General features: G+C 35.5%; 1 protein-coding gene across 1 annotated transcript; it reads right to left on the minus strand.

Annotated features, from left to right (window-relative positions):
• Window positions 1-1178: 1178 nt before the first annotated feature.
• Window positions 1179-21737, minus strand: LOC140165790 (uncharacterized). Its single transcript, XM_072189111.1, has 7 exons — window positions 21583-21737; window positions 18988-19309; window positions 16652-16723; window positions 10757-10891; window positions 8607-8762; window positions 3860-4016; window positions 1179-1993 (listed from the first exon to the last, which is right to left on the minus strand). The coding sequence occupies exons 2-7, from the start codon at window positions 19174-19176 to the stop codon at window positions 1944-1946; spliced, it is 759 nt and encodes a 252-aa protein (XP_072045212.1). The 5' UTR covers window positions 19177-19309; window positions 21583-21737; the 3' UTR covers window positions 1179-1943.
• Window positions 21738-26640: the final 4903 nt, after the last annotated feature.

The following is a 26640-nucleotide window of genomic DNA, read 5'->3' on the forward strand; positions in this document are numbered from 1 at the left end:
AACAAATTGAAAAGGCGATATAAAAGAAACCCCGACATTTATTTATTTACATGTTTTAAAACTAATTTTTATAATACAGAAAAGCAATTGGGCAGATTTTGTTTTTAGAAAAATATACAGATGACCATAACCCGTATGAAATACATACCGTATAACCTCGTCTACAAGCATATAGTGTGTTTTTGATGAAAGCTAGATTAAAACGAGACAGCTGTAAATATGCCAATACAATAGATTGGTCTTACAATAGTACTTGTTTGTATATGTTTGTATCGGTAATTAATTTGCTCAAACTCCATAATATTATACTCTTGTCGATCGATGGCGTGTGTATTAATTTAGCTTTCATCAAAAGCACTCTATATGCTTGTAGACGAGGTTTTACGGTATAGGATCATCTTCTATACACGTGCCTCCCAACGTAAAATGCAGTATATTGAGGGGAACACACACGTAGATACTGTATTTTGACTTTGTGAGGCTAGCGTTATATACTTGCGATAAATATCTTAAGGGCTGGGGTATGAACGTTTGGACAGTATTTATTTTGGGACATTAGAGCACATCAGACATATCGAATTGCATTCTGAATACGAAGAATGTCATTCTGATATCAAATAATTTAGATTTTTTGAAATTCGCAATTTAATACACATTTTATGGCAAATCATTAAAAATTGATATTTTTGATATTTAACAGTACTTGAAGTAAACTTTATAAATCTGATGATTTATACTTAAAGTGTATGTAGGTGGGATGAAAAGCCGACGATCAATTGAAAATTTTGACCTTTCATATTGAAGATATGGATTTTTTCCCAAAAAGACCTAATTTTTTTGGTGTTTTGGGAAAAAAAAATCCATATCTTCAATACGAAAGGTCAAAATTTTCAATTGATCGTCGGCTTTTCCTCCCTGCTACATACACTTTAAGAATATATCATTAGATTTATATAATTTACTTCGAGGACTGTTATATATCAAAATTTGAAAAATATCAAATTTTTATAATTTGTCATAAAATTTGTATTATATTGTGATTTTAAAAATGAAAATTATTTGATATCAGAAAGACATGCTTCGTATTCAGAATGCAATTCGATAGGTCTGAGGTGCTCTCATGTCCCACAAAAAAATACTGTCGAAACGCAATAAACGCTCATTTTGGATCCCTTAAGAAAAAATATTTACAATGTTGTTGAAGTGATGCGTAGAATATTTAGATAAAAATACGTACAAACTTATTCTCCATATAGTAGATTAGACAATTATTACTACAGTAAGCCAAAAAATTAAGGTACCAGTTGTGTTCACCCTTGTATATCCTAAATAAAATTTAAAACAAGCAACCAATACCTGTACTCTTTAGCTCTGATTTAAGACCTTATTTGTTGAAATTGGTTGAGAATTGAAGAAACGGTGATCTAATACATAATGAAGAAACGAAATCAAAAGTTGCACTTTTAATTTTGTGTTCTAATCAATGAAAGCACGACGCTAGTTTTAACGTGCTAATCAATGGAAGCACGGCGCTTGATGAAATCACGACGTCTCCTTTTATGGATAGTTTAAAATTTAAACTAAACTGCCAAATGTTATCGCACATGATATGACACCAGTAGTAATAGTTTTTTACTTGTACTAGCATTCAGCGTGTGTTACAAAAAAGAGTACATTCGGAAATTTTCTGTTTTGAACACACAGCAATTGCGAGTTGTTCAATAGTCAATCTTTCTTTCCAAAAGATTGCTAGTCATAAAGTTTCAATAAGCTTAAAAGTTAAATATTTTCCAACCTGTAATAAAAAATATTATTACAATCCCAATATTTCAATTTAATAGTCTTGAATGTATTTTTCATAATAATTTTGATAATAATATGGAACTTCGGTGTGGTGAAACTGCAGAAAGAGTCCGGTGGTCCCGGGCGGTGGTCACATGTAGTTATATGATAATGTCCGACAGCATTGGACCATCATTTACGATGATAGCACCTGTAAAATGAAACAAAAGGAGAGAAAGTGTGTCAAAAATATAAAAGATAAGACTAAGAGGGAGAAAATTACCTTTTTGATCATTGTGATTGATATGTTTAAAAGACGCTTGGTAATTTGGCCAGTTATGAATTATTCTGCTTTAGATAAGGCAAGAAAATATGTGACCGTACACCACGAATGAGCCGTAAATGTCCTAAATTGTATTCTGAGTTACAGTGTAAAATGTGCATGAAGGTCGTATTCACAGGTACCTCAATTTGGTGCGACATTTATCTCATTTCGATAGCGCCAGTCAAACACCTTTTAAACCAATCAACAATCCTATTGTTGAAGAGGATAACAAGCTTCTACCTATTTCTATAGAATTCTTAAATACCTCTAGTCTTTGTTTGCTTTGGCTAAATCATGTTCAAGTGGTGGGTTACAAAGCATTGTATTTTATCGAGGTATGTATAACCAACAATTAACAATGAGAGGACATTCCTGAACATCGTTGACTTGGTGATGATTTGAAATGACCACCAATTATGACTGTTTGATATTCATTACCAGCAATGTGAAAAAAAGAGACACATGTAGAACCGAAAAAAGGTTACCATTTTGTTGAAGGAGCATAGTTCAACAAACCATAACCTCGCTTCTGGATATCGTTTGAAGTCAAATGATATATCATTTTAAAGCTTATGATATATATTTTCTAAACACGATATGAAACAGAAATAACCGGGCCGAATTTACGGCTCATTCGTGGTGTACGGTCACATATAATATATCTCAAAGCTTGCGAATTTCAGTCAAAATATGTTCGAGATGCTCGAAACTTTTAAATCTAACAATTTATATACACATAATGAAATATCTTTACTATTTTAAAGTGTTAATCACACAATTACTCAAACAAAATGCTTTTTGTAAACATTTTTTACATATATTTTGTGTAAAAAAAGCAGCCTTGAGTGATATCATTTTTTAGCCTAACAGGGATTTAAGTTGCACAAATCTACAGTTTAAATTTGGGTAATAAAGACCTAATTAAGGGAAGGGGTATGAACGTTTGGACAGTATTTATTGTGGGACATTAGAGCACATCAGACATCTGATATCAAATAATTTTGATTTTTTGAAATTCGCAATGCAATACACATTTTATGGCAAATCATTAAAAATTGATATTTTTGATATTTAACAGTACTCGAAGTAAACTTGATAAATATGATGATATGTACTTAAAGTGTATGTAGGTGGGATGAAAAGCCGACGATCAATTGAAAATTTTGACCTTTCGTATTGAAGATATGGATTTTTTTCCCAAAACACCAAAAAAATTAGGTCTTTTGGGGAAAAAAATCCATATCTTCAATATAAAGGTCAAAATTTTCAATCGATCGTCGGTTTTTCTTTCCAGCTACATACACTTTAAGAATATATCATTAAATTTATAAAATTTACTTCGAGGACTGTTATATATCAAAAATGTGAAAAATATCAACTTTTAATAATTTGTCATAAAATTTGTATTATACCGTGAATTTCAAAAATGAAAATTATTTGATATCAGAAAGACATTCTTCGTATTCAGAATGCAATTCGATATGTCTGATGTGCTCTCATGTCCCACAAAAAATACTGTCGAAACGCCCAAAACGCTCATTCCAGATCGCTTAAGTTTACATCCTAAAATAAGACTTTGATTATAAAGTAGCCATATTAAACAAATTTTAGAATACAATGAAATGAAGTAAAATAAGATAAAATTTAAATACACACACTCAGCAATTCATTAGCCAATAAACACATGCATTGAATTGATTAGATACTAAACTAACTTAACTAATTAATCATTTTAACTGCATTATAGCATACCTTGATTGTAGGTAGGCAGTCCTTGGTTTAAGATGATGCCTTGTTGTTGAGCAGGTACATTGATGATGCTTTGTTGTTGAGCAGGTACACTAATGATGCCTGGTAAACGTTGTTGAGCAGGTACATTGATGATGCTTTGTTGTTGAGGTACCCTGATCTGTTGTTGTAAAATCAAAATAGGACGCAGTCTATTGTTAGTATTTCTTTGATTCATTTCACGAAATGGGCTATTCCAGAAAATAGATGCACGCCCCCCTATAGACCTTTTTCCCTCTATCCCACAATGCACTATTCCAGGGGGGTATGACGTAGTTCATCAACCTCATAGATCGTGTGCATCCGATGGTCTTTGCCAGGCCTTTGCAATTATTTTGTCTTAATATGGGCATACTGATTCCATATATGCGGATTATCGTAAAGGCCATCGATGTTACTAATTATGTAATTATTGAATACACGAGTGATGCAGTTACGGAGCGATGCAGAACATCTGTGTAAGAGATTTATGTTTACGTCTTATTTTCATCTCCGAAAAAAAAAAGTGAAACGGACGCCGACAAAATATCACTGCGTGTCCCGTCATAAGTTTTTCACCATTAGGTCTATAAAATGTATACAAAGTTAGGTTTCAATAGCAGGAAACTTTTTTGGCTGAGGACACCATGTCCATAAGGCATAAAAATGTTGTTTTTGCCCCCGAAAGGTATTAGTGATCGCGGCGCCATTATCGTGATTATTGGGGATTCCTTTTTTGTGATGAAGGCACCAGCCGAAATGTCCGTATTCCAGAATGTAATGAACTTAACTCTGTACTCCCCCGGGGAGATGATGTAGTTTGCGACACTCATACCCCCCTGGAATAGTGCATGATGGGAAAGAGGGGGAAAGGTCTATAGAGGAGTTCGGATTTCCAGACTTTTTGTCCAGTCGTGATTGTTGGAAATCCAGACTTTTAAAGTGTCCAAAAGGCAAAAATTCCAGCAGAAAAAATCAGAAATCTTCAATAATGAGACTTCATTTTGGACATTTCCGTGATTTTTCCTTCATTTAATTTGTTTTCCAAGCCTTTTCAAGTGCCATTGGCAACTCTAATTCCAGTCGTTTTCAGAAAGCAGACTTGGAAATCCAGACATTTCTTTGATTGAAAAGTTACTCCTCTATAGGGGGTGTGCCCATATTTTCTGGAATAGCCCAATGGCCGTTGTGAGGTCAGAACTATAGATGGCGGATACCTTCAAAATACGCCCAAGATAATACACCTAACCTTAGACGTCTAAGATGCATTCTTAGGCGTCTAAGATGCAATCTTAGTCGTCTAAGAATTTCGCGGTAGACTTAAATCAACGAATCACAGGAGAAGAAATCCCAAACAGCCAATCATCTTAAGCGTATTCAATATTGACCAATGAAATCTTAGATGCCTAAGATTTTACACGCCTAAGATTTCTTACACGTCTAAGATTGATATTTTAGTGATGGACGGTATCACCAATGTGATCGCTCGCCAAGCTCGCAAAGCACCTTGAAAGACTACTAGCAGCTCGTATTACAGATACCATGCGCAGTGATCGATCATAAAGTACGGCGGGATAATCAGTTCAGTTCAGTTTATATAATTTAATACGCCTAAGATGATTGGTTGTTTGGGATTTCTGGTCCTGTCATTCGTTGTTTTAAGTCTACCGCGAAATTCGTAGACGTCTAAGATTGCATCTTATAGGCGTCTAAGGTTAGGCGTATTATCTTAGGCGTATTTTGAAGGTATCCGCCATCCATACAGAACGAGCTGATGACACCTTAACATTGTTGTCTTATGCCTAATTAAGTTCAAATATGGTTTAAATATTCCAAAGCTCCATTAGTCAATCAGTCAACCAACATATTAAAGTCAACCAAATTAAAGTGAATCAAATGTTTGCTGTAAGGCCACATGTCATGATGTACATGGGTTTCTTCTTTATCATTTTAAATGAATACTTCGTGACTTTTTACCATTTTGATGTTAAATTTTTGAAATGTTTTCTTCGTTTTAAAAATATGGGTCAAAAAGGATTAAACTTAGGCTTTGTTTTGGATATTTAAAGGTATATTTTGAAAAAAATCAAAAATTTGAGAAACATTTTCTAGTTTTATCTTGGTGTAGATTAGTCATCCAGTGAATAACATACAGGGTGTCCCATAAAAAATTACCGCGTGAATAAAATTGAAAAAAGTCAAGAAATAGATATCAACGTCAAAAAAATTAAAATGTAGCGCATAGCCTACTTTATTGTGCATCACATACGAAAATTGTATTTGATTCGGTTGACTGGTTGCGAAGAAATTAACGATTACATAATGCGCGCATCAATGCAGTTCATTCCAAGTTTGATCAACAGGCGCTTTTTTCATACTCGATCACCGGTAGCTACCGGTTCCTAAAGTGTGTGTATCTCATTAAATTTAGTCCACAATATCTATTTTATAAGCCGACGGTGTCACGGTGTTATGATATTCATGCTTTCACTGAAGATAAACTTTAATTTCTGCAATTGGAAGCTTTCCAACTTTAATTCTTTAGGTTGTGCAAATATGTTATATTTTAACTTTCCAAAGAACATTGGAGCCAAGAATGACAATAATCAAGTGCTTATAGCTTTACGTGTGATTTTTGATGCCATGCAACATTAATGTTGAAGTTTTAAAAGATTTAAACTTTGCATTACAATTTCTTGGAAATATTCCAAAAACATTAATGTGTGTGAGAATTTTTTTCAGCCAGCTGGAATTCATTATGCAATAATTCTTTATGTAACATTTATATCAATATAATCACATTAACGAAAAAAGATATTTACAAGTACCGATCATCATATTACATGCAAGCTTTCATTTTCAATATCGTGCAGCTAGGTTTTCAAATTTAAACAAAACGTAATTAGCTGTTTTGAAAGAATCAGATTGTTTAAAAAGAATGAAAAGGATTTCACCGAACAAAATATGAAGCCCATTGACAGTGTTAACCACTAGTGTGCATTGTGTTGAATGATCTTTCTTTCAAACTTAGAATGAAGTGAATTGACGCATGCGTTACGTAGTCGCTCATTTCTTCGTAATCAATCCAGTATAATTAACGGGTAAGATGCAGAATAAGATGGGCTACACGCTGATTGTTAGATTTGTGGATTCTGATGGCTATTGCTCGACTTACGTCCAAATTTATTCGCCCGGTAATTTTTTCTGGGACACCCTGTATATAAGGTAAGGTTAAATCGAATTCTGGAAATAAAATTTGCAACTTACATGCGACAGTTGCGTCCGGTAACTCCGACCTTCATCAGGCATCTGATTGGTCACGTGCAAAACAACGGAACACTTCTTTAAGCCAGAGGAGGTTGTGATCCTCGACAAAGAAGAAAAGTGGTTCGAGCGTGGTGTCAGGAAAGCCATTTGGGAGAGAGTGGAGCAGCCAGCCATCAACAAAAAAAAGGGGATTCCGCTTTCAACTGCCGCACGCCTGGGACCAAGCTTTGCAAAATCTTCCCCGTCGTTTGTCACGTGACCAATCAGATGCCTGATGAAGTTCGGAGTTACCGGACGCAACTGTCGCATGTAAGTTGCAAATTTTATTTCCAGAATTCGATTGCGTCCGGTAACTCCGACCTTCATCAGGCATCTGATTGGTCACGTGCAAAACAACGGAACACTTCTTTAAGCCAGAGGAGGTTGTGATCCTCGACAAAGAAGAAAAGTGGTTCGAGCGTGGTGTCAGGAAAGCCATTTGGGAGAGAGTGGAGCAGCCAGCCATCAACAAAAAAAAGGGGATTCCGCTTTCAACTGCCGCACGCCTGGGACCAAGCTTTGCAAAATCTTCCCCGTCGTTTGTCACGTGACCAATCAGATGCCTGATGAAGTTCGGAGTTACCGGACGCAACTGTCGCATGTAAGTTGCAAATTTTATTTCCAGAATTCGATTTAACCTTACCTTATATTTTCTAGTTTTGTTTCTATAGAACACAAATATGCAATTTTCGTCAATTTGGATATTTAAGGTAAGTTGTTATGGCGGACCGAAAATTTGTTTGGCGCTTTTATCAAAAACTGCACAAATCTGCTGTGCTAGTTGGATTCTTTGCATCATTTCCCTTCTGAAAATGTATACTTTTATGTGCTTATCATCATTACTTTTCAAGATACAATACCAAACAATCTCTTTAAAAAGCATGCTAACCGCTTTCATTTAATACCAAATTTGCACATGCATGAAGTTTTAAAGTTCTGAGCATTAATCGTGTTTTGGGAATGTCTTGGAAATGATCACATGCAGCTTTTGACATTAATGGTATTCGCTGTAGACGTAGTGATGTAACAGGATTAATTATCATACCAATGGGTTTACACAATTTTTGAATGTATTGCCCTGCACTAGACGTTATGTATTGCACATAGATGATCAAAGAACAAGGATAAAGAATGTTCATCATGCTGATCACTCGTACCTGTAAAATTAGTGTCTTTGAAAAGAGCTGTATTGTATCCCGGGTATTGTATTCAATCTATGATTGCAGACATACACAGGTGATGAGTGCAAACTGCTATAGGCTGCTTATATAGTGCGGCTAATACATTCAAAAATAGTTTAAAACCATTGCTATGGTAATCCTGTTTCACTACTTCTACGGCGAATATGAATTTCGTTAACAAATGAAAAGAAATAAATTATAGTAATAGGCCTATATCATTCTGCAAAAGAGATATAGAGTCTTACCACGTTTGGGGTGTTCTGCATTACGACAGGAGTGACAGGACCTTGTACATCATCACAACAGACACAGCAGCATAACATTATACTAGCAATGAATGCAGTTAGAGCTGCAATACCCCCAAAGATAGACGCCGTCGTATGCATCGCCTTAAGGGAATTCTGCAAAATAAAACCGGGGATAAAAACGAAGAAATATTTGTCATTGTGCCTAGAAATATTCTTTTTGTGATCAAACACTGCTAAGGAAGCTGGAACAGCCAGGGGCAGGCCCGTACACAGGATTTTGTTTGGGGGGTGCTGATTTTTAAAAAGTGGACCTTTTTCCCAAGGGGGGGGGGCGATTTTGAAAAAAGTGGACTTTCTTTCCAAAATTTGGACATTTTTTGACGAAAAACCCGTAAAAAAACAGATTTTTTTGCTCACTACGCTCGCAAATTCTGAAATTTTGGGACTTTTTGTACACTTTGGTAAATTTGGGGTGTGTGACGCACCCCCCGCACCCCCCCCTGCGTACGGGCCTGGCCAGGGGGCATTAGCGCCAATCCGGCTTGAAATGTGGGGACAATCGCGTCGGCCTGAAAAGTGGCTGAAAAGAACAAAAATGTGTCATTTTGTCGAAAAGGTGGGGACACGTCTCCCTGCCCCCCCGGATTAACGCCCATGCAGGGGTGCTTCACCGTCCAAATTAAATGGACAAAAAGACCCACTTTTCAGGGGGAAATGACTAAGTCTTTTGCATGTGGTGGGGTGGTGGGAAAAAGTGCACCTTAATTCGTACCCATCGCATTAAGAATCCTGAGTCAAATGCTTGCTAGCCCTATATAAGGCCTAAATGTTTAAATTTATGTGAATAATAGTATCCATAAGATATAGGCCCTATAGCAAGAAAAGCCTGGAAGAATTGTTCCGCTTGCTATATGGTAGCTTTCTCGGAGGAAATTGGCCGATTTTTTTTTAATAAAAAGGTCTATATCGTAAATGTGTATTTAAAAACATTTGTTGGAAGAATGGTTACAAGTATCACTTTAAAATTAGTGAAAAATTAATTTTTCATGATATGTACCCAGCAAACACAAAAAGTTTTCGACATCATTCGCAAAAGGTTATAAAAGGTTGTCAGAAAACGTTTAAATGTCGGGTTATATAAAGGGTATATTAAAAGTATAAAACGTTTTCATAACCTTAAAAAACATTTTTTGATAATCTACTGCTCAGCAAACAAAAATGTTTTACAGAAAACGTTTAAATGTCGGGTTATATAAAGGGTATAAAAATGTTTTAATAACATTCCAAAAACATTCTTGAAAACTTGATACAAAACATTCTAAACAGAATGTTATTTTGGGGTTGAAAAAACATTTTGCGTAAAATGTTTGCCCAAAACATTTTCAATAACGTTTTAAAAACGTTTTCATGACCTTTGTATAACCCGACATTTAAATGTTATTAAAAGGTTTTGAAAAAACATTTTAAGAACATTTCTGTGTTTGCTGGGTTCAAACATTTTAACATAATGTTATTTAAGTATTGACACAATATTTGGCAAAAATGTTTGTAAATATAGTTTACAATAACATTTTTGAAAACATTTAAAAATATTGTTGTAGTGTGTTTTCATACAAAACGTTTTAAAACGTTATTATGACCTTTATATAACCCGACATTTTAATGTTATTAAAACGTTTTTACCTAAACCAAAAGCCAAAATATGACTTATTTAAAACGTTTTTAAAACGTTTTTGTGTTTGCTGGGATAACACTCTAGGATAAAGTGGCAAGTTTCCCATGTCACGGAAAAACGGACAAATCCACGGAATTTAAGAAAAAACGGAAAACACGGAAATTCGCGGAAAACGTGTTTTTCCTTGAAAAGAATAAAAATGAAGAAAAAATAATGAGAATGTGAGGTAAAAATAATGAAAAAATGAAGTCTGTCTTCAAAGATATCAACCTTAAAACAACTAGACATAAAGTAGATATACGCTTATATTTAATTTGATTTGTGAAATTTGATTTTTAATCACGAAATGTGAACACGGAATTGAAATTACATCACGGAATTTAGTATTAAAAACCACGCACGGAAAATCGCGGAATTCGGTGTTTTAAATCACGGAAAAACAAAATGAAAACGGCAAAATGTATTTACTCACGTATGTTACTGGATTAGCGTTGGTAATTTCATAATCATCAATCAGACTCAATTCCGATGAACGCATGCCTTCTAGTACAACTTGTATCAAACCTGTGATAACGACCAGTAAACAAAATCCAGCGAATCCAACGATCTGAAAGAAGACAAGAGGACATTAATGCTCTGCGTGCTAGTCATGCGCTTCAACAGAAAAAGTTCAAGTTTTGAAATATTTTCTCAAAATATCAAGAGCTATCTTAAGAACTACTGTACCAATACTATATATAGGCTTGTTTGTACTCATTTTAATGCATTTTTCATGCTGATCCCAAATATGGTCATGAAAATTTTTTTGAAATATGTCGTCTGCAGTCGACACCCGCGTGAAGAGAATTTTAAGTTCTCTCTTAAATTGCTCGATTGAATATTCAATCAAAAGATTGAATTTTCAATCTCGCCGTCCCGAATTAGGGACAAATCGTTTTCGACGGTGATTTGAATTTTTCAAACTTTATTTTCAATCAAAAGGAGTGATTCTCAATCTTTTACAATCTTTTAGCGATTAAAGTTAGGGGCAAATCTTTTTTGATTGAATTTTCAGCAGAAAGGATTGAAAATGTTCACTCTAAAACAGTTTGAAATCTCATTCCAAACATATGCAACACATGTCACTTGGCAGTGCATTAGGAGAAACACTTGATTAGATAGGCCTAATCATAGTGAAATCAGTTTACAAAGACAGTTGGAATGAAAACAAAAAAACATTTCAATCAATTTTTCAATCTATTTAGATTGATTCCTATCATCAATCGTTAACAGATTGACAATTGGTTACCGACAACAACTTGCCGTTTAAAATCTATAATCATGATAATGTTAAAATTTAAGCGTTGTCGCGTCGTCGAGTGTATTAAAGGTACAGACTAGGTATTATTGTTGGTCGAAACAGCCAAAAAAAAATCATTTTCTTTAGCCAAATCAATATGTAATCTTCCACCATGAAACGCTTGTAAAGTCGGCCCCTGGTCAATTTTGTTTTCTTCCGTGTTTAGAAATTATCTTAAGCTTTACAATATGATATATCATTTGACTTCAAACGATATCTATAAAAGCGGAGTTATGGTTTGGTAAACTTTGCTCATTCAGCAAAAGGGTTCATATTTCGGTGCTACATTATTTCTCTTTTTCCACATAATTGCTGGTATTAAATATCAAATGGTCATAATTGGCGGTCACTTCAAATCATCCCCAATTCAACGAGGTTCAGGAGCTCTCAGGAATGTCCTCTCATTGTTAATTGTTAGTTAACCCACCACTTGAACAGGATTTAGCCAATGCAAACAAAAAAAGAGCTATTTAAGGGCTGGGGTATGAACGTTTGGACAGTATTTATTTTGGGACATTAGAGCACATGAGACATATCGAACTGCATTCTGAATACGAAGAATGTCATTCTGATATCAAATAATTTTGGTTTTTGAAATTCGCAATTTAATACACATTTTATGGCAAATCATTAAAATTGATATTTTGATATTTAACAGTACTCGAAGTAAACTTTATAAATCTGATGATTTATACTTAACGTGTATGTAGGTGGGATGAAATGCCGACGATCAATTGAAAATTTTGACCTTTCGTATTGAAGATATGGATTTTTTTTCCCAAAACACCAAAAAAAATTAGGTCTTTTTGTTTTAAAACGCCATATCTTCACTTTGATAGGTCAAAATTTTCAATTGACCGTCGGCTTCTCCTCCCTGCTACATACACTTTAAGAATATATCATTAGATTTATATAATTTACTCGAGGACTGTTATATATCAAAAATTTGAAAAATATCACATTTTTATAATTTGTCATAAAATTTGTATTATATTGTGATTTTCAAAAAATGAAAATTATTTGATATCAGAAAGACATGCTTCGTATTCAGAATGCAATTCGATAGGTCTGAGGTGCTCTCATGTCCCACAAAAAATACTGTCGAAACGCAATAAACGCTCATTTTAGATCCCTTAAGAATTCTATATACAAGTAGAAGCTTACATCCTCTTCAATAGTAGGATTAATGATTGGTTTAAGGGGGTACTACACCCTTCGATAAATTAGTGACTATTTTTCACTTTTCTCAAAACTAAAAACACACTGGTAACAAAAGTTATGTATATTATAGGGGCAAGGAATCCAATAACTACACTGGAATTTCAGTGACCCAAGAAAAGCGGTTCGTTATTTATGATAAGAACTAAGGTACCGCTAGGATGTACCTCATTTCCTATCATATATACTGAACCGCTTGTCTTGAGTCACTGAAATTTCAGTGTGGTAATTGGATTCCTTGCCCCAATAATATACATAACTTTTGTTACCAGTGTGTTTTTAGTTTTTGAGAAAAATACAAAAATAGTCACAAATTTACCACAGGGGTGTAGTACCCCCTTAAAAGGTGTTTGACTGGCACTAGCAAAATCAGAAACATGTAGCACCAACTCGAGGTAGGGCCTACATATAGGCCTAAATACAACCTTTATGCACATTTTGCACTGTATACAATTTGCCGACTTTATGAGCGGTTTGTGGTGGACGGTCACATATTATTGAAAAATGACAACTTGATGTTTTGCAAAAGATCATTCTACAAATCATATACTTTGAAAACTTGCTTGATTTATTGTTGTTAATGAGTTATGCACGTTTTACAAAAGTGTTGTTGTTCATACTGCAGTTACTGTCCGTTTTCCTATACACAATACACAGTGCTCTCACCATTGACGCGTGACCCTACAAATGATGTATGTTGGGAGAATGGACACTTGCCTAGTTAACATCACTGTGTGAAAAATAACCAGCCAATATTTTATTTATTCTCCAAAACTTCTAGCAAATATATTTCTCTAACATGACCTAAAATTACAGCTAGGTTAGATGTTCAGAAATGGTCGTACTTTTGTAAAATATGAGTGAGGGCAAGGCATAGCTAGCCAACTCCCCGTGTTATTTGAATGGAGATTTGACCGAAAATATTGGTATCGGACCGCTCACTTCTGAAGGATGCCACAAAAAACCGGTAAATACTACATTTAAATTATTCTAAATAGGTTCTAGAAAATAAAGTTTTGTAACATGTCCTAAATTTTTAGCTAATTTAGGTGTTTGGAGAGGTCGTACTTTTGTGTTTTAGGAAGGACATGTAAACGACAGATAACACCAAAAATATGAAGAAATTATTTCTAAACCGTGTTAAGTCAAAAATCATTATGTTGCTCATTTTCAAGAATGCTGGTTTACAAAAAGCACGACATTGTCTGATTTCGTGAACAAAGCCACACATAACATTGTTTCCTTTCGTTTCCTTTATAATCGGTTACCCAACTGAAGCTATGAATACCAGCTTTATTGCGATATCGCACATGAAAACAGTCACTTGTGCACAACCAGAGAAGATCCGATTTAATCAGTTGAGCTGTTTCAATGAGTGTTATCTTGGTTTAATAGCTTTTAATGGGGTTAAGTCCTGCAAAGGTCGAGATGAATTCTACTGTAGACATGACTGCATCATGTTCAGCCTTTCAGCCATCTTTACAACATAACTCAAGAACCACGTGAACTATACAAAAGTATATATGTGATATTCGAATTACATACTCGCTATGAAATGATCAATGCAATTTTTGACAGCTCACTACCATTCGCAAGATGCTGTGAACTACCAAATCGCAACAGTTTAAAATAGTTACTCAAATATTTCGCGGCGTGCGCGTGCTTTCGTTATTGTTTGCACACCGGCCTCGCACATCTTCTTTCCACACATATTCATGATGCATCTAGGGAGCACACCACTAAATCAATGAGCCATTTGTGTAACCCTAATGAGTTTGGGTAAAATCACTTGTGGGTAAAATACAAAAAATTGTTGAGGTACTTTGGGCTCTTTAGACTAATAAATCAGACAGAGTTGCAAATTATAGCTGTTTGCACACCTCGCATGCACACCTTCTTTCCACACATATTCTATGATGCATCTAGGAGCACACCACTAATGTCCTACAATGCACTATAATTGGGAAATTTGATCAATAACCTAATCTTAGTTCTAATCTTAAAGGCAAAGTCCCCATTACTACACACACAAAATGGTAATTTTAAAATTGCAGCCAATGAGCTAATAGTTGAGACTTATCAAATTAAATTGGATTTTCTTATATACCGTGTGTCGAAAGTCCGTTCCGCCCTATATTCCGACTTCCCCAGGAGCTTTTCTCAATATGGAGTACCCCCTCTGTTTATTTGCCTTTAGGCTACTAGCTGCAATGAACATTAAGGCTCATTGCAGCGAAAAAAATATGTCGGCCGTTGTTCTAGAAATTTAGAGCTAATTTTGTATGTTATGGCAGATTTAAAGGTCTGCAAACCTTGATTTTCAATAGAAAAACAACAATAACCGAGGTTTGCAGACATTCGGAGGTTATGGACCATAAAAAGGTAACAACTTCAAATAAATTGCTAAGTGACATTTATATTCACCCAAAACAATAACCAGTAACAAATTAATATAAAATTAATTGTGTAAGTTTAATTTAAAGCATGTTAAAATGGTTTTCCTATGGGGGGAGGAACAGACTTATGACACACGGTATAGATAAAAATTCCCTTTAAAAGGGAAAGCCAGCCTCAATGTATAAGAGGTCTTGTAATTAGTTTTGGTCAATGTGAAAGGCATTTTTAGGATCACGGCTTACTACATCCATGTTGCATGACAGTCCACCAAACCATCAACGGTGAGAACATGTACACTGAAACTGCAGAAAACATTAACTCCTAATCTCATGTCAACTCTTTAATTCATTATTGTTCATTATTATTAATTCATTATTGTTCTCTAAATTGTTCTGTTCTGTTTTGTTTTTTTGGTTTTTTTTCTTTTCACCTTTTTACCCACGATATCTCAATTTCCAATTTTTTAATACCATAACTTACGAACTCAATATTTCTTATAGAAAACATAAATCTCAATGTTTTGAATGTTAAATAAAACGATGAAAACACCAGATATTTACACACAATCCCAATGCAAGGTATGGTCAACTGTGCCACATGTGTACAAAAGCCAGACATACCAAGGCCAGAAACCCCATTGGGTTATGGGAATATCTTTATACATCCTCTGATTATAGCTTAAATTAATGAAAGTGTAAAGCCTATGGATGAATTTGAGTTGCCAAAAAAAGTCGATAATTATCGAGAAAATAGGTCAGTCAACTAAAAAGTGGGCAGAAACAGGTTTGCAGTCTTGAGAGCATGTCAAAAATAGTGAGGACGCTGTTTATGGCCTCATACCGGGAAATCGAGGTACAAGGTGGATGGCTATACCCATACATTGAAACATTCATTGATTTGCAATCGTCTGGTTATCATAAAATATCTCAAAAAGCTCCCAAATGGCCTCAAAACGAGCAAACAAAACCGGCAATTTTACACGTATTTCAATGGGGCGATTATTTAGTGGTGTGTTCTCTAGCGCACACATTTCTCGACTTTTTGGAAAACTTTGTCTCGGTATTTGTGCGAAAGGGGTTATAGCATGAGATAAAAAGGGGGGAGGGGTCATCGACACATTCTTCGTATTACCTCATTTATTTGGTTCGAAATTAAAAGGGGATAATATGATCAGTAGCTAGGCCTATCAGTGAAAACTAACATTAAATAGGAATCTATTCTTTATGTAAATCACACATTGTTGCTTTAAAATATGTTCCACATTACTTGTGCCTGTTTTGAGCGGTGGGGAGGCACACATCAGCTGACACGTGATTTGGATATGGGCCTAACGGATTTTACTTTTTGGGCGGGAAGCGTACGCGCTTCTCGCTCTTTCGCCTGAGTCTTGCCCTACTTTTTATTACAACTTACCAGCCATCGAGCGAGATCATAATTTCCACAACAGCAACATGTTGACAAACCAATTAGTCCGGCTAACGCACACTGAAAGACAATAAATGCATAATATGGTCATAGGCACCTATATTAGGCCAAAAAATTGTTAGGTTTTTTTTTTTATAGATTTTAGTTTATCATTTCAATGGTTTTCTTACTGTACAGGCTGAGTCAAAAAGAAGTAAACTCATGTTTGAGGGGCTGTAACTCGAGATCTGTAAGGAATCTGCCAGAAATGAAAACACCACTGGAAAGAGCAAATTCTACACGTCTAAATAAAAAATAAAAAAAGAATTGTTGCAATAGCTCACAGCAAACTCAAGTTATACTCATTTGAATACAACCACCCATTTTTGTAGCTGCACACGGTTTCACTTCCCAAGTAGGGGCCTACCTATTAGGCCTATATTGATTGGTAAGGCGCATTATTCAAATGCAAATAAAGTTCTGTGGCAGGTGTGGTTTAGATCAATAACTCCTACATGTTAAAGGGCTCTTTTCAATATGAATTTTACCTCATTGCACTACATTATAATAAAACGGGCCGAATGACAACATCCCAGCAAACACAAAACGTTTTCGACATCATTCGCAAAAGGTTATAAAAGGTTGTCAGAAAACATTTAAATAAAGGGTATATTACGAGTATAAAACGTTTTCATAACCTTAAAAAACATTTTTGATAATCTACTGCTCAGCAAACAAAATGTTTTACAGAAAACGTTTAAATGTCGGGTTATATAAAGGGTATAAAAACGTTTTAATAACATTCCAAAAACATTCTTGAAAACTTGATACAAAACATTCTAAACAGGATGTTATTTTGGGGTTGAAAAAATATTTTGCGAAAAAAGTTTGCTCAAAATATTTTCAATAACGTTTTAAAAACGTTTTCATGACCTTTATATAACCCGACATTTAAATGGTATTAAAACGTTTTGAAAAAACCATTTTAAGAACATTTCTGTGTTTGCTGGGTTCAAATATTTTAACATAATGTTATTTAAGTATTGACACAATATTTGGCAAAAATGTTTGCAAAAATAGTTTACAATAACATTTTTTGAAAACATTTAAAAATATTGTTGTAGTGTTTTTTCATACAAAACGTTTTAAAACGTTATCATGACCTTTATATAACCCGACATTTTAATGTTATTAAACCGTTTTTACCTAAACCAAAAGCCAAAATATAACTTATTTAAAACGTTTTTAAATCGTTTTTATATTTGTGTTTGCTGGGATGGCACCACAATTTACCGCACGGGAGCGCACGTTTCTGTCGACGAAGTAGCATGAAACTAAGAGTCCCACTGAAGTTCAGCGTCTTTTTCGTCTCCAAATTCCTACAGCTAACCGGGTTTCATGTAAGGGAGCAGTATATAAGAATGTGAACAAGCTCAATGTGCATGGGACACTAAGGAACAGACAGTCGGAAGCTTCAGGCAGACCACGAACTGCTAGATCACAAGGGAACATTGCTAGAGTTAGACATGCGTTACAGCAAGACCAAAGATCAGCTCAATCCTTTACCCAACATTCCCCAATCAAGCTTCTACCTGATCGTTCGTAAAGACTTGAATTGGTATCCCTACAAACTATAGTACCGTCATGGACTTTGTTGAATATTAATTAATAGCAAAAGTTGTCTTTTCAACAATAAATACTGTTAGCACTTTGCTGATTCGTCGAAATTTAAATGGATGAAAATCAATCAGCCGTGTGCAGCTACAAAAATGGGTGGTTGTATTCAAATGAGTATAACTTGAGTTTGCTGTGAGCAATTGCAACAATTTTTTTGATTAGACGTGTAGAATTTGCTCTTTCCAGTGGTATTCTTATTTTTAGCAGATTCCTTGCAGATCTCGAGTTACAGCCCCTCAAACATGAGTTTACTTCTTTTTGACTCAGCCTGTATTTCTGAATCCTTGCAATGAGAGGAATAAGTTGGTGTACTTGTTAACCAGATTCGAGCAAGTTTGAAATTGGACCCCTGTGTTGACATTTAACCTTGAATATGGCCAGAGTACCGGGAATTATTTTTTGTTAACATCTTGAATGTGTTATAGGACCTGGGAAGCTAAAAAAGTTGGTTTGGCAGAGTCCGTGGGGGGGGGGGGACATCATTAAATTCCCGTAGATACCGGATTAACTGGATTCTGCATCTTTGTGAGAGCTGAGCGGACCGAATTGCAATGCATTTTTCCCTATGTACATGATGTAATGAACTATAAAATAGGCTTCCAATATTTTTCGATTTATTTTTTAAAAATCTTAGAATTTGTGGAATCCTTTATCGTCGTCGCACTTACCAGTAATCCAGCCCATAATGGTGCATAGGCGTATCCATATCCAGAAAAACCCGTGTAGTAGGTCGCCAGTGCGATTCCCACACCCAGTGAGACTAAACCCAATATGCTAAGAAGTGATCCAGTGATAATGGCACACCAGCTTGCTGGTCCGCAGTCCCCCATAGGTCCACCTGGACCTCCACCAAACATACCTCCTCCTCCACCTGGAGCTCCACCAAACAGATTCCCGAAAAAGCCGTTGCGCTGTACATAGGGGCCGTTGGTCAGGCCATTGCCATTGTTGTACACAACTGTTGCACCCGGCACCCCGCCATTGCTGATCCTTTAGATTATTGGAAAAAAAATAGCAATTTCAAAATATAAGGTTCAAATAATCCCCCCCCCCGAAAAAAATTCCTGGTGCCGCCACTGATTGGCTTCACAGGGCATAACCAATGGGGCCATTACACCATAGGCCTAAAAGGCCAAAATCCAATGGGTAGACCCCGTAGACCCTGGCATTGTTAAATATTTCTTTGTGCAGTATTATTTTTTGTCTACACAAGGAAATAGATCTCCATAAGGTTGTTCGGCTAAGAATCGGTCGCGGTCCCACAGGGCACAGGTTTAAGATAACACTCACATCCAACCTTCACAAGTCATGTTTTCCAAGGTTCGCAACATTGCATATATCCTAGCCCAGGTAAAACGACATTAGGCCTACTTTTTTCCATCAAAAAACAAAAATATGTGCCAGCTCTAGTATTGCCTAAATTAGGCTGAAACTGTTTTTTGGTGAATATTTCTAAAAGATGGTCAAAATTTAAAAAAGAAAAACAAACAAGCAACAACAAAAAAACGAACAAACGGATCCTAGATCTTCATATCTAATTTTTGAAAATCAATAAGAAAAGGTTTTTTACTGAAAAAAATAACTAGTTACGGTGACCGAAAATTAGTCAAACTCACAGTTTTTGATCATTTTCTCCAAAATTGAGAATTTTTACATAAATCTGACGTCAACATTGGATTTGTTAGATTATTTCCATTCTAAACATGTGTACTTTTATACACTTTAGATTTAGAAGTTACAAAGCCAGAACGTTTTTATAATTCCATGGTTCAGGCCATAAAATTTGTATATTGTCGCGAATTAAAAAATCTAAATTATTTGATATCAGAAGGACATTCGATTTGCTAAGTATATATAATAATCTACTACTCTTTATGAACATGCAATATAATAAAACATAAACCTTCAAATGTTTTTGATAGTGATAATACATATTCTACGTCATATTGCACCGCACCGTTGCATGTAAAAATTATGACCCGTTCTGCATATTACGACTTTACTAAATGGGTGAAAAAAAGGTGAAAAGCCACACAGGAAAGATTTTTTAAACTTTGGCCCTTTTTTTACATTTTGAAACGTTTTTTAGTAATTCAGAATGTCTGGTGTGCTCTCAAGACCCACAAAAAATACTGTACAAACGTTGCTATCCGATTCCTTCAGTCCTTAATAAAAGTTATTCCTGATACAGGAAAAACGACATTTATATCTGACGTGCATATTGAACAAAACAAGTTACAAACCTGTACATGTACACGCACAAACAGTTATTAGGCTACACTACTACACGCATTATTACCCCGGGGCCCAGTCTGCCGGGGCACGGGAGTATCACGTACACCCTCTACACGCCCACCCCACCCCACACTTCACAGACACCCCACATACCCTGACAAACATCCCCTACATGAAAACACGCTCCTATCTTGTATTCCAAGTCCCTCGCCGCTACTCTTCATCCGAGCTTCTTGACTCCCTCCACTGGCTACCCATCGAAAAACGCATCATATTCAAAATCCTAATATACATCTACAAGTCACTGAATGATCTGTCACCAATCTACCTGTCTGATTGTTTGACGATCTATATCCCAACCAGAGAGGGTTTACGCTCGGCGTTAGACGCAACTCGTCTAGTTGTCCCCAGGAGCAACAGATTAATTGGTGATAGGTCTTTCAGTGTACAGGGACCCAAACTGTGGAACAACATCCCTTTAAACATCAGAGTTTCCCCCACTGTAGATAGTTTCAAGAGTAACCTAAAAACTCACTTGTACTGATTATTGCTGTTTTTTAAGCCTCTTTCTGGTATTATGTGTTTTTTGTATATATTTTGTATCTTTGTAAAGTGCTTTGATCAGGTTGGAAAAGCGCTATATTAAGTGCTGTTATTATTATCTCATTTGCGTCATATTTACGCTATCGCGTCCTCATTCTATGTGCCTCATTTCACTGTCAATCGTCAACAACAAGTTCATTAGCCTAAGACAATGGAAAAGTTTCGTTTTTTAAAACCTAAATATTCTGTAAATCGGACAAGATCACGGGAGTTGCTCAAATACAATGGTTGACTAAGGCCACAAAATGGCGTACATGTAAATAAGGTTCTTTATACTTGATAGTAATGATTGAAAGACTACTGAACTGGAAAATATAGGCCCAATATTAAAACCATGTTTTGCCAGAATGAAGGCACTTACTACGTCTATACTTCCCTGCAATTTTACATTAACTATTACAGAACATTTTAGTTGTTCAACATACCTTTTTTGGACAGCAGAACTATGAAAAAGTCAAAACTTTCCCAAATGCAGTCAAAGTGTACCGATATGACTTTATACGCCTGTAGTTCTTCTTCGTGTGACTTCAGCAGTTTTTGTCAAGACCTGTTCAACTTGAACTTGTTCATTCAATATCTCAAATATAACAATACCCAGGCACAAAGTTATTTAACGTCAATGTATATAAAATACACGTATTTAATAAATTCTTATAAATTGGGTACTAAATATCATATTCCACAGTATGAGGTCACTCTCGTAAGATTTAACAAATGAATACAGTTCAATGAACGGCGCCGTGGAAGTCGAGACTGAATGCCTTTCCAGGTCAATGGCACAATTCGTGACAAATTTTGTGCTTTCAGGTGTATCAACAGTTAGGTGTATCGCAGGTGGTGGTCGCCGTGCATCCTCTAAATTCAGTAAATTTTCATCGTCAACCGTGTAATGAATGGGATTATTTTGAAATTTTAAAACGCTTGAAATATCACAAACAAATATGCCTATGTTAATAAATAATATAAATACAAGCTAAAACCGCTGGGGTTCGATAATGAACCCCACAAAACTAACCGAGTACTAGTATATGGAAAATGCCATACGGCCGGGCGGTTTCACAAGTTGCCGGTTCTATCATGCCACTCGCCGCCTGGTGTATCGGTACAGTTTGTGTGGTACAATAAGAATTAGGTATGGTATAGACAGGCGTTTGTTGGTTCTTTTGTTATTTCATTTTTCCTGTCAGTTTGGCAAGTTCAAGTCATCCAGTGCAGCGGCTAAATTATGAAGGTTTATTGTTGCTTTTATATGTTTGGTTTTACCTCGCCCTTTTTCGTGAATTTTTAACATTTCATATATAACTAACTTAAATTAAACCCATTTGATAACTTGGTCTCGGTGTAGAATTCAAATGGAGTCACCCATTCAGGTAAACCTATTCAAAATTCACACTCCTTATGTGGAAGATTAAGGTCATGGCTTCCATATGGGGTGTGGATCTCTAATGGAACAGCCCAAGGTTTGCTTGGTAAGTCCCTGGTCTCATTGACAAGCCCGAAATAGTGTGAACAGGGATAGAAGAAGCGAGGCGATTGTCTCTTTGTAGTATTGTACGATTGTCTCTTTGAAGCAAGTTGATATTGGTTTATATTTCGAAGTGTTTTTGTTCCGAATGTACGGTGTTTTTTTGGGGGGATTTTTTCTTTCGTTTTTGTTTGTTTTTTTGAATTTATTTTTTGATTTTTTTTTTGATTTCTGATTTTTTTGGCGTCGATGGGACACCGTACGAATGATTTTTGTTCCGAAATAAATTTGTGCTCCAAAAATACTTAATTCCGTGCAGCTTTTTCTCCAAAAGGTTTTTATTCCGAAAGCTTATTATTCCGGATGAAAAAAGACAATCGTGTTTATAATCCGAAAGATGTTTGCTCCACATGAGGAACACGAGGGAGGTTTCTCATAAGACCCCTGTATCATTTTCGAACTAATGAATCAACATGTTTTGGCCACTGAATGGCCCCAGTTTTCCCAGAAAAGCCTTTCAGGTTTATGACCTAAAGCGTGTTTGGACAAACGACCCTTTGAAATTAAAAAAAAAAACGGTTCTGAACAAAAACACTTAAACCCTGGAATTATGAAAACTGTTGGGCCTCATAACTGAATTATTGGTCTAAAAAGTATAGTAATGGCAAACACTTGACGAATTCATCTGTGGCGTCAAATTTCTTCATTAAGAATTTTTTCATTAATTTTCAAAACTAGAAATAAATATCTAGGAAAGGCTTTTGACCAACTTCGCCAAAAATGTTTGAAAGTTGGGCATGTTGGGTGAAAATCATGCTTTTTGTGATATTTTACAAATTTTTTAACCATTTTGGTGCATATTATACATTCAATGCATGGTCAAAATTTAAAAAAAAATATGAACCCCCCCCCCAAAAAAAAAAACCATTAGACCAACAATTTGGCAGTTATGAGGCCTAAAAGGTTTCGTAATTCCAGGGTTGAGTTACCATTTATGGTAAGAAGTCAGAAATTCGAAAATGTTTTTTAAAACATATCTAGAGAGGCGTCGATTAGAACATAATGCAGTCATGTCTACAGTAGAATTCACCACGACCTTTGCAGGACTTAAACCCCATTAAAAGCTATTAAACCAAGATAACACTCATTGAAAACAGCTCAACTATGTTAAATCAGATCTTCTCTGGTTAAATCCACACTACACATATGTTTCTGTTTTACCTGTGCGGTATTGCAATGAGCTGGTATTATATTTTCAGTTGGGTAACCCGATTATAAAGCAAACGCAAGGTAACAATACTGTGTGGGCCTTTGTTTACGAAATTAGACAATAGTGTGCATATTGTTAACCAGCATTCTTGAAAATGAGAAACATAATGGTTGTAGACTTAACACGGTTTGGAAATAATTTCTTCATATTTTTGGTGTTATCTGTCGTTTACATATCCTTCCTAAAACACCAAAGTGCGAATATTTCCAAACACCTAAATTAGCTAAAAATTTAGGACATGTTACAAAACTATATTTTCTAGAATTTCAGAGAATACTTTAAATATTGGCGGGTTATTTTTCACACAGTGACGTTAACTAGGCAATGTCCTATTACCTATAACATATACACTAAAACGTATAAACACTCGCTATGAAATGATCAATGCAATTTTTGCCAAAGCTCACTACCATTCGCAAGATGCTGTGAACTACCAAATCGCAACAGTTTAAAATAGTTGCTAACCTTAATGATACCTTATATTATTTTAGTAATGCATGATATGCAATAAACTATAAAAAAAAAAACCTGTTTACATGAAATGCGTTTGGTATGAGTTTGGCAGTAATTATACAATATTATCTTCATCCAAATTCGTTGATGATACAAAGCAAATCCAATGGGTAGATTTTCAAGGATTTGGACAATTATAAAAAACGCCATGCAACTTCAACATAGGTATATTAACAGGGGGGTGTGCGGGGGTGCGACAGCACTTCCCCAAATGTGCAAAAGTATACAAAAGTCCCAAAAGACCAGAATTGTGCGAGCGTAGCGAGCAAAATATCAGGTTTTTTACGCTTTTTTGGTCAAAAAAAGGTCCAAATTTGGGGAAGAAAGTCAACTTTTCACAAAATCCCCCCTTGGGAAAAAAGTCCACTTTTTCAAAATCAGCACCCCCCAAAAAAATCCTGCGTACGGGCCTGGGTATATATGTTTGTACCTTCAATGGAAAGAGTATACTCATACCTATCCATGTGCAATAATAATTACGAGGCATAGGGGAACGGTAACATAGGGGGAGGGGGCAAGAATATTTTGGCAAGGCAAAAGGGGAGGGCAAATCATTTTTGGCAGATCAAAAGGGGAAGCGATTTTTGGCACACATGTAACGGAGCACCTGTTAAATAACACGCTCTAAAGCTTAAGAAAACAGTACAGAAGCGTTTAAATATATGCAAAATGTCCTTCTCGCTACGGTTGCATTTTAAGATTTCAAATTGAGAATCTTAAACACAAAAAAATTGGCATGTGCAAAGCTAAGGGATTTTTATTTTTTTTTTGGCCGGCCGAGATGGAGGAAAGCAATTTTTGGCACGATATTTGACATTTAACCCCCGACACATAATTATTATTGCACAGTCCCTTAAATACCAATCATCATAGACGTCAATCAATACATTATATGTGTTACAGAAATACCTCATATACAAAGGTAAGGTTATAATATATATATATATACAAAAATGCAATGACAACTAATGCTTTTTGATCAATTAACAGCAACATGTTAAATTTCAGAATAAAAATGATAAATGGAAGCAAGAGGCATCTATCAATGAATTTTGTTACGGATATGTTTTATTAGGATCCTTTATATGCGTGGTATTAATTTTATCGTCAGGAAAGACTGTGAGTATTATTTTGAGAGTGGGTCCTGTGCTAGTAGTGCTACACCTTCCTCTTCACACCAATGACGCAATCACCTTAAGTTCTCAGGGAATCGCTGACCGGGCCAGCGCAACCCCGGCGGGTACCAGTCGGAGATCGTGTGCTTGCAACGCGAGGGTTCTAAGGTTCAAACTTCCCCTGGGGTACCAAGTAACTTCTTCGTTCATCTTCTCTCTTTGTTCATTTCTTCTTTAACTTCCGATAGCAAAAAGCAGTGCTCAGTGCGGCTCAGTGTTAGGGTTAATATAGTACAGTTCTAGTTAGACCGTATCCTGTGTTGTAAGCGTGTAGACAATATGACATCCCTGGAAAAATAGGAGTTTTTCAGTAGGCATTTATGTAATAATAAATATTTATTTTCCGGTATATCATCGTATCAAGTTGAAATGAGTCCCATCTTAATCATACAATGCTAGATATTTCAACACGATTAATCTGCAAAATTCTAGTTCAAATCCATTCCAGATGGTACAGATCTTGCTGCATCGGTATACTGATGTTATCCTGGATGGGTATGTCGAATTCTGCATATTAAATAAAAACAACGGATAAAATAGGTATTAAATTTCAAATAAAAGAAATATTCAATTTCAGATAAAAGAAATATTAAATTTCATACACCAAAATGTTGTCATTTTATTTCTATGACATCGTCAAAAACAAGAATATCGTTCTAAAATGTATAAAGCATATGTTTATGAATACATGATGTAGCTGAACTCGGAGCTGACATGTCTTCCAGCAGTAAAATTTTGAAAACCCAAATAATTGTCACAGCTTGTGTTGCCAATGTATATGCACCCGATGTATGCACCAGCACCCACACAACATTAGTTATACCAGGAAAGTGGTAATAATGTACCGCTCACACTTAGAAAAGAGTCCACAATTTTGACACTAAACAATAATTGGACAAATTTCTGTTTTCAATAAATTCAATATCTTATTCTGCAAATTTTGACGCCTCTTTGAATAATTATACTGCGTCCGCTAAAAGCAAAGTTACAACACATATATTGGAACACACCCAACCCAATATCTGTGGTTACAAGCATATTTTTAATAGGTGAAGGTCGA

The sequence above is a fragment of the Amphiura filiformis genome, chromosome 12 (assembly GCF_039555335.1).
Source record: "Amphiura filiformis chromosome 12, Afil_fr2py, whole genome shotgun sequence".
Lineage (NCBI taxonomy): Eukaryota > Metazoa > Echinodermata > Ophiuroidea > Amphilepidida > Amphiuridae > Amphiura > Amphiura filiformis.

Coding starts and splice junctions, on each gene's coding strand:
- LOC140165790 (XM_072189111.1), bottom strand. CDS start 19,176: ATGTTTGGTGGAGGTCCAGGTGGACCTATGGGGGACTGCGGACCAGCA. Junction 16,724..18,987: donor CATTATGGGCTGGATTACTG/GTAAGTGCGACG, acceptor ATTGTCTTTCAG/TGTGCGTTAGCCGGACTAAT. Junction 4,017..8,606: donor TGCAGAACACCCCAAACGTG/GTAAGACTCTAT, acceptor TTACAACAACAG/ATCAGGGTACCTCAACAACA.